Source organism: Mus caroli, chromosome 9 (genome assembly GCF_900094665.2).
Source record: "Mus caroli chromosome 9, CAROLI_EIJ_v1.1, whole genome shotgun sequence".
NCBI lineage: Eukaryota > Metazoa > Chordata > Mammalia > Rodentia > Muridae > Mus > Mus caroli.
Window position 1 is genome coordinate 83,768,475 of NC_034578.1, and position 9,425 is coordinate 83,777,899.

At 40.3% G+C, this 9,425-nt stretch overlaps 1 protein-coding gene across 1 annotated transcript in view; it reads right to left on the reverse strand.

Moving 5' to 3' along the window:
- Nucleotides 1-9,425, reverse strand: part of Cep162 (centrosomal protein 162) — a 65,717-nt gene that overhangs the window by 44,862 nt on the left and 11,430 nt on the right. The window contains exons 6-9 of the mRNA XM_029481969.1: nt 8,971-9,137; nt 4,812-5,003; nt 4,193-4,274; nt 12-285 (exon numbers count right to left, since the gene is read on the reverse strand). Coding sequence (XP_029337829.1) covers nt 12-285; nt 4,193-4,274; nt 4,812-5,003; nt 8,971-9,137 — 715 coding nt within the window. The remainder of the gene's footprint in view (nt 1-11; nt 286-4,192; nt 4,275-4,811; nt 5,004-8,970; nt 9,138-9,425) is intronic.

The window sequence follows — 9,425 nt, forward strand, 5'->3', positions numbered from 1 at the left end:
ACACATCTCACCTGGTTCGTTTTGTCATCCTGAGGTAATAGTGAGGGGTTAACAGATGTTTTCTTCTTCAAAATCTCCAGGTACATTTTGTCCAAATGCTCCTCTGTAGCTGGACAGCTGCTGCCCANGCCCTCATCTGCTGTCCTGTGTAGAACCACACTCTCATTGTGTTTGTGGGGAAATTGGATCACATGTCTAGTGTCTTGAGACACAGTGTTTGTGTTCGTCTTCAGGGGTAAAGAGCCTACAGATTCAGCTTCTTTACTGTCCGCTGCTTTCTTAAGGCTACAGAATAAAACAGAGCACAGTATAAACTGAAGGTAGCATGAATTTCTCAGCTACCCACCCACATTTGTACATACGCATGAACTGTTAACTACTGAGATGAAGCTACAATGCTAAATCTGTCGTTACAGCACAACACGACAAAATCAATACCAACTGCCCAGGACACACAGGTTATGATGTACCTGCTTACATTTTTTCTGTTCTCTTGAGGCAGGGCCTAATGTAGCCTAGGCTGGCCTCTTACTCCCATTTTCGTAGAGGATGATCCTGAACTCCTGACNCTTCTAACTCTGAGTGCTGAGATTACAAGCATGTGTAATTCTAATTTCAGATAATTTTAATGCAGCACAGTAATTTTTATCCACAATTTCTTATTAAATCCACATGTACTTGAAGTATGGAAATTTTTTAAAAATAAATCTCTGTAAGACTAAGGTTATTATAATTTATAACAAGAAATCATGGAGTATAAAAACTAAAAAGCATAAAATAACCAAAGCATAGAAAAAATTTAAAACACAAAGAAAAAAAATCACCAGAATTTTAAAATAAAGCATTTGCCATTTAATGAACTAAAACAAATTAGGTAAGTATTAAAAAGTCAGAAATATGGGTTGGAGACAGCCTGCTGCTCTTATGAGGACCTGGTTTCAATTCTCAGCTCCCATAGACTGACTTACAACTGCCTGGATCTCTAGTTCCAGGGGTTTCAAATCCCTCTTCTGGCTCCCATGGGTATTAGGCAAGCATGTGGTGCACTGAGATATATGTAGGAAAAAAATTCATATACATATTTTTTCTAAATCTAAGAAATATAACTCAAGGAATGTCCTATATTTGGTTAAATACCAGTAAACCACAAGGGTTCTAAAAATAGGAATATCTTATGATTTTTAATTGAAGAATAGTTTAAGAGGCTACAATTTCTATATTATGTAGACAGTTACTCAGTAAATGTTGGAAATGCCTAAAGCACTTAAAACCAATGGGAGAAATATCAGGCTCTTCCTTGTTTGTGGCAGCAGAGGATGTGTAGATGCTAAACCAAAGTGTTTCCTGTTCTTGCTGGGTACCAACTAGGCTGCATTCCTTGCTCCCTTGCATTGGGATGGGATCATTTATTAATTCTTGCCATTAGAATGTGAGTGCTGGGATAGGTGGGATTTAGGTGTCAGGAAACTGATAGTAGAGGCTAGAGAAAGGTAATTATGTTTTCATGAAAAACATTGCTAATCTTTTACCTACAACTTCACACGAGGCAGACTACATGACACATCTGGGGTAGTAAGAGCAATAGGAATAAGCAGGTGGCTAGAGAAGATATAATGATGGGAAGTGCTGGTTATTACTGGCTATGACTGGCTATTACAAGAAACCAGATGAACTCAGGACAGAATGGGCTCCTGTAGAGGACTGACAAGAAAAAAACCTATTGGGCTTTCTCTTCATGTCTAGACATCAGCAACAGGACTCACTCTGGGAAGATGGTATGAGAAATAGAGTTTCATTAGAATTNTCAGTTCAAAGAGTGCCTGGGTGTCTCTCACAAGAGCCATATATCCTGTGTGGTCTTTGGGGTCGTTGTTCCAGAGGGTCAAGAACCAAACACATCAAGTAGATTTAAAATTTCATCTAGCAAAGACCTTTCAATCGAACATGGAATGTGGAGCTGACTAGAGCCAAACAGGCCAGAAGCATCACTGACCCAGGTGTGACTGAGAGAGAAGTGATGGCTGATGGCTAAAGATTTAAAATGTGCTAACAGCTGCACTGACATTTCTGAAATTATTGTTCCCTGCATCATGTAGTGATATTTGTTTTCATTTTATTTGCTATCTGTTCATTCTATTATTTTTTGAGGTATACATATTTAACATAAGATTTACCATCTTTACTATTATAAGTGCTTATTTCAGTGGTAAAACATTATGATTGTTATGTTGAACAAANGTTACAGCACCCATGCCCATATTCTGATTTTGTGAAGCTGAAACTCTGCAAGCATCAAAGATCCCCTCACCAAGCTACTGCTGGGGCTCCTGCCTTTCTTCTTTTTGTCCTATGACTTTGAAGTATTTCATATAGTTCAAACACACAGGGGCATATGGTGTTTGTTTTCTTCTTGGCTGACTTACTCCCCTTAGTACAACATCTTTGTGATGTAATTTTATGTCAACTTGATATAAGCTAAAATCATCCAAAAGGAAGAAAAATCAGTTAAAAAATGCTTCAGGAAGATGGGGCTGTAGGCAAGCCTGTAGGGAATTTTCTTAATTAATAATTGATGGCTGATATGATGCTGGCATTCCTGGGCTGGTGGTCCTGGGTTCTGTAAGGAGAGGCCGAGTAAGCCATGTAAGCACCACTCCTCCATGACCTCTGCATCAGCTCCTGTCTCAAGGTTCCTGCCCTGTGTGAGTTCCTGTCCTGGCTTCCTTTAATAATGAACTGCAGTATGAAAGTGTAAGCTGAATACACCCTTTCCTCCCCAAGTATCTTTTGGTCATGGTGCGTCATCACAGCAACAGTAACCCTAAACAAGATAATCCTCAAAATCAGTGGTGAGGATGGAGGGACTGGAACCTTTGTGCATTCCTGGTAGAAATGACAACCAGTACAGATGCTGTGAAAGATACTGCATCACAAAGAGTAAAAACAGATCCAGCATGATCCAGCCATTCCCTTTATAGGTATATACCAAAGCAGGNTCTGCTGTAGAAAAGATATTTGTCCTCAGGTTTTAAACAATATAGAAATGTATGTTTTAGAATTCATAACATTAAAATAATTTTACAAGCTATCTAAGAAGAGCCTCTGTAACATCACTGAGTGGCAGGCTCTGCTCTGNATGCTGACTGGCACACAGCTCCGTGTGAGACCACACTTGCAATTTGAGGGGCAGATTTTAGCCTAAGCTTCTCTGTGTCATTTTCCTTTCAACTACCTAAGTAGGAACAAGGTCAAGAAATCACAAGCAGATTTACCCAATGAGAACATGGCAAAAGCTGGGGCTCAAAATGAATGTGGAAACACAAATTAGATAATGACTGGATGGTTTCATGGAATGTTTCAAGGAATCAGAGACTGGAACAATGCAGGTGGCTAGCATATGAACCGCCTGTGTTCTCTCATTAGGGACATATGACCTTAGACAGTTATTTTAAACTTAGACCTCAGTTTTCTTGTCTGTGAACCATGGAAAGCAATGGAACTAGATTCAGAGCTTCTGACAGGCTGAATTAACACGCACAAAGAATGTGTAGCTCTCGCTTACTGTTAGCATGTGATGTATGCTAAGTGTCATCACGCTGTGGTGAGGTGCCTGCTGGTATGTTCTAGGATGTGAGGGGAGGATATGACACTGCAAATGCTACATGAATGCAGAGTTGTCTGCAATAGGTTCCTGTGACTGTTACTCTGCCCTGAGGTGTGACAGAGCCCTGCAAACTCTGCCACCAAACCCTGGAGCTGCAGGATTTCCACGAAGTCTACTTCTCCCATGACCTTAGAGCTCAGCCAGTGAGATGATGGCCAGCTGGTGACTAAGTCAGAACTGATTAATAAAACAGAAAACCAATGATTCACATAAAAATACAATTAATTTCCTCCTCACAATGATTTGACTATCCATGTGCCACTGAAAGACGAGGAATCGTATTTCCAGTGAAAGCATTATAACTCATTAATGGCACCACCTTCTTAGTAGCTCTTTTTCTCTTGGTCTCAGGAGAATTTTAATGGAGACAGCAGTGGCACATGGGTAGACACACGGAAGCCTGTGTTTTCACTAATTCACTAGAACGATTCCACAGAATAAACGGCTATAAGATTCCCTGTGAAGTGAAATAGCAAACACTACTCAGCTAAGCAGCCATCCTACACAGGCACTGCCCAAACCTCCTACCTGATAGGCTGCAAGTCAAAGGCCCTGATCCCATAGGAATCGATCCTGATAGGCTTCATCAGCTCCTCCACTGTGGGCAAATCTAAGAGAGAAGAACAGTTAAATGAAAAACCAAAATCGATGCCTAAATTGCTTAATTTACACACTGAATCTCACCCAAATCACAGCTTCTCTACTTCATATAGTTAACAAATGGCATATGTAATAACCTAAGTTTGTATAACAAAACTGCACCAGGAGCTTTTTCTTTGAACTTATAAAATACATCTCTATTATCCATACCCAGACCAGACACACATTTGTTATGTATTTTCTTTTTAACCTCAATACTATTTTCTATTAAAAACATTAATATATATGTGTGTGTGTGTCAAATTTGCTGCTTAGTTTGGTCAAGGCACATTAGAATGTGAGCTGTATTCTACATTTAGCTCTAACTGTGGAGTTGATCCAGGTGGGGTTTCATTTGATCACGCCCTTTACATTCAAACACCAAGAAGTCATCACCACAAAAATTATATGCAAAATATTCTTCTAAAAATATTCTATTTAAAGATGATAAATAGAGAAATTCTGTCTGTTCACCCATCATCCGTCCACTAAGTCTGTCAGCTTTTACCGGACTCGGTGGTAGAGATGTTCTTTGAAGACTCTTCGTTTTCTTGAAGACCATCTTTTATGGAGCTCCTGACAGTTTGCACAGTGCTAGCCTCAATTCTTGGTTCGCCTGTGTCTCCCAGAGAATGAGCTACATGACAGTAAGCTTGGTGCAGGGCTTCAGTGTCACCACTGCTTTGTCCATAAGGAACACCTGTTGAAATAAATACAACTCCTGTGCATCACCTCATACAGACAAAACAGAGTCATTCCTTAGTCTCCCATGAATGGTGAACAAGGCTGCAGGACAACTGCATTACTACAAAAGTAGAGTCAAGCAAAACCTGGGTAAGCTATCAGCGTGAAGTCACAGCAAGGTGAGACCGGTCCTGATATAATTGTAAAGTCTAACTTTATCAACTGCTGCCTTCTCATGGTCCTCAACCAACATCTCTGCGCTGGGTAAAACTATTCTTACACTTTCTATATGGATGCATCCCTCTGAAGGACCCTGTCCTTGCCTTACACTAACATTTGTGCTCTGCTTGTGTGGTAGCATCTCAGTCTGTAATGGCTCTACTATAAGCATGTTCCTCTAATTCTGCAAACCACTGAGTATTTCAACATCTTGTTAAAACAACGATTACTCAAAGCTGTTTCTGAATGGCCAACTCCAGTCACGTGTCCTTTCTGGGCTTGTAAGACACCTGATATTAATTACCCTTTACTTGGTCATTGTTTCCTCTTCACTTTTTCTTCTTGTAATTCCTACCACTCCAGTCAGCACATTTCCATTTTTCATTTGTCAATGGCCCATTGTCTTAAGTGTCTCCAATTGCTATGAAGAGACACCATGACCAAGACAACTCTTATAGAGGCAAAATGTAATTGGGGCTGGCTTACATCTCAGAGGTTAGTCCATTATGATCATGGCAGGAAGCATGGCAGTGTCCAGGCATACATGGTGCTAGAGAGGGATCTGAGAGTTGTGCATCTTGATCTGACCGCAGCCAGGAGAAACTGACTCTTCTGCATTNGGCAGAGCTTCAAAGCCCACCCCGACAGTGATGNACTTCCTCCAACAAGGCCACACCTCTAAATAGTGCCACTACCCAAGGCCCAAGCATATTCAAACCACCACACCCATCAAATGGTCTATCTCTAGTCCTCTGAATATTTTTAGATTTAAAATTTTTAATTTAAATTTTAAATTAAATATTTTTAAAACCCTCTGAATATTTTTAAAAGCCCAGTTAATTCTTCCGTTTTTCCTCCCCTCTGTCCTCTTTTTTTTTGTTTGTTTGTTTTTTGTTTGTTTGTTTGTTTTGTTTTTCAAGACAGGCTTTCTCTGTGTAGCCCTGGCTGTCCTGGAACCCACTCTGTAGACCAGGCTGGCCTCGAACTCAGAAATCCGCCTGCCTCTGCCTCCCAAGAGCTGGGATTAAAAGCATGCGCCACCACGCCCGGTGCTTTTCTTTGTTTTAAATTATGTATTATTATTAGATATATATGGTATGCATATAAATACATGTGGGGGTTAAAGTACAACACTGGAGTTGGTTATGTCTATCTATTGGTTCTAGAGATTGGGCCACCAGGCTTGAAAGGCAAGAACCCTTGCCTGCTGAGCCATCTCTCTAGACCCTTTCCTTTCTTTTTTGAGGAAGGATCTTATGCAGCCCATGCTGGCCTCAGGCTGTTATACAGCTTGGGCTGACTTTGAACTTCTGATCAAGTGTTGGGATTATAGGCACAAACCATCATGCTTGTTGTACAAAGCATTGGAGTCTAAATCCAGAACCTTGTAAGTACCGAGCAAGTGTTCCAACAAACAGTGGTATCTGAAGCCCTGCCAGTTTCATCAAGATGTGATAGATAATAACCTTCTCTATATGCCTGTTTCATTATTCCCCAATCTATATTTCTGTCCTCTTTTTGAAACACCAAACTCTTTAAATTTGCAATGTCTTGTAAAGTCAATCATACAACATACTCCCAACTAAATTCCCTATAGTCNTCACCCAAGCCTGTTTTACTACAGTGTTCCCTAGTTTTAGATAAAAGGACCATTTATCTACTCAGCCACTCAGAACACAGAATCTTGACAGCCACCATTTACTCCTCCTGCCCTAGCGCCCTTACTTTCAACAGCTGACACATTTTGGGAAAAACTAATGAGGATAATGACCTAATACTTTCACGAATATCTTCTTGATATTTTATTGTTTTAACAGTGGACCAGTCTCCCTTTTTGACATCTATGGTTAATTAATGCTTAACAATGATACAGTTTATATAATCTCATGTTCTACACATAACAGAAACTGTACAGAACACAGNTGTAAGGGGNGTTGAGTGGCATGGAAATTTCTTTCTAGGTGAATCAAGACTGTCTGAAGCACACACACTAAAGAGCAAACATCTTAGATAAACTTAAAAATGGAGGATACTATTAGAGCAGTTTCCAACAGTTAAAGAGCAGTGTTCTTTAAAGACAACCCGAGGGAAAGGCCTGTTCTGCCATCTTTTATACTGAAGTGAACCTACCTGCCCCCACTACAGTCACATCTAGGGGGGAANAACCAAGAAAATAATTTTTTTTTGAAAAAAAGAAAAGCCATAAANTGCTTTATTTTTTCTACAAAAGTAGGCGGACACTGGATGAGCTGCTATGTACATTACAGAAAGCCCTGCATCCATGCATCCAGAGCATCCATGCAGCACAGAGCATCCATACCATTCAGTAGGTATGAAGGGTCCCTAGGGGAGCTGCAGGTCTTGGAGCAGTAGCTCTCAACCTCTTTGGGGTCAAACAACCCTTTCACAGGAGTCACATAGCAGATATCCTGTATAATAGATATTTACACTCATAACAGCAAAATGACAGTTATGAAATAGCACGGAAATAATTTTATGGTTGGGGATTACCACATCAGGAATTGTATTAAAGGGCTGCAGCATTAGGAAGGTTGAGAACTACTGCCTTAAAGCAATAAAGAACTAAACATGTGGAGAAAGAAATGACCTAAAGGTTAGGAACTAGATATACCAAGGCTGCTTGGACACGGAGCAGGAAAAGGTTCTCTGTCAACTCAAAGCACTTTAAAAGTTAATGCAAATGACCTCCCTTCATGAGCTTTACGTCAGTAAGAAGGCTTACTTCTCTGCCTTACGCTGAAAAAGACAGGACTCCATAGAGTTACTTTATACAAGTCCCAAGCTTCCCCTGCTTTCAACTATAGACAGTTACCGACTGTCACATGCAGAGAAAAGGCCTAGACTCGTGGAACAATGATCATCCTGTGATGACTATTCCAGCCATGCATCCATGACACAAAAACTTGTCTGGAATACAAATAAAAATGAAAATAATCTAGTCTCATTTAGGAAAACCTCACTTTTATATTTACTAACCTTTTTAATACAGCCTAGCATAAAGAATTTCATGGTGCTAATGAGAGATCACTGACACGTTACCTATCTGGGCTGCTGATTACTAATAGAAACACATGCACACAATTCAAACATTAAAGTAGATAAAGTANACTGAGCTATTTAGCAAGGTGCATGGGCTTCTCTATAGGCATCGTGCACTGCAACAAGAAACCAATTAGTTTAAACAAAATCTAAGATGCTTAGAGTTGGTATTTTCTACTGCTTTTTATCCAGGCATTACAGTTTACCTGACAAATTAATAAGTTCTCTGAGTCCACCCCCCTACCTCCCGCAAAGCAAGATGGTTAAAAAGGTCCCAATGTNGGAAACAAGAATATATTACACTTTACATCAAAATAAAATATTCTGATGGGCACAATCTTAATTTCACATACTATTCAGTTGGTAATGATAGGTCTATGCATTATCACAAAACTGTTACTAGCTGTAAGGAAACTAGTTCAGAATTTAAGGCCGTGACCTAGCCTGCTGCTAAGGAGAGAACTACACAATGCATAGGGAGACCCATGTCCCATTTCCCCGACACACGGTGAGCATCGTGGGTAGGCGTAATAGCTAGCTAACTCTTAGCCACAGCACTCCCCTGTANTGCCAGACATTGCTATGAGAATGAATGTCTCTAATGTCTTAGATGGTTATTTCATCCATTTTTCTAGAAATGCAGCCGGTTACTCACAGAGAATCCTGCAGTGATTAGAGAAGAGTTGAGGCTTCACATACTTTACCTGTTTCTGCCGGTCCGTCGTCTGTTACTTCTGGGGGGGCCTTTGCTTTAGGGGTTGCTTTCTCTTGACTGCTAAGGCCGACATCCTCAACAGAGTCAAAGGAATCAAGCAGCACAACTGCAGCAACAGGAAAGAAAGACGTGAGGGGCACAGAAGGGCGCAGAAGACTGTGTGTCAACAAACGAGTCATGTGCAACGCTTAAGAACAAATATTTACAGAAAAAAAGTGTATAACCATGTGTGTGCTTCTACAAACACGACTTTCTGTACCAGAAAATGGACTGACATCAGCATGCACATAAGTGACCGTGTATCTACACATTTATGTAGAAGGTAAAAGTCCCAAGAAAAACAGAAAAGGAAACATTTTCAACATAACAGACTTGGCCAAGATGGGCATGGAGGACGCATGACTGAGAAAGGCTATGGAATTTAGCTCCTTAGAGAGACACTTA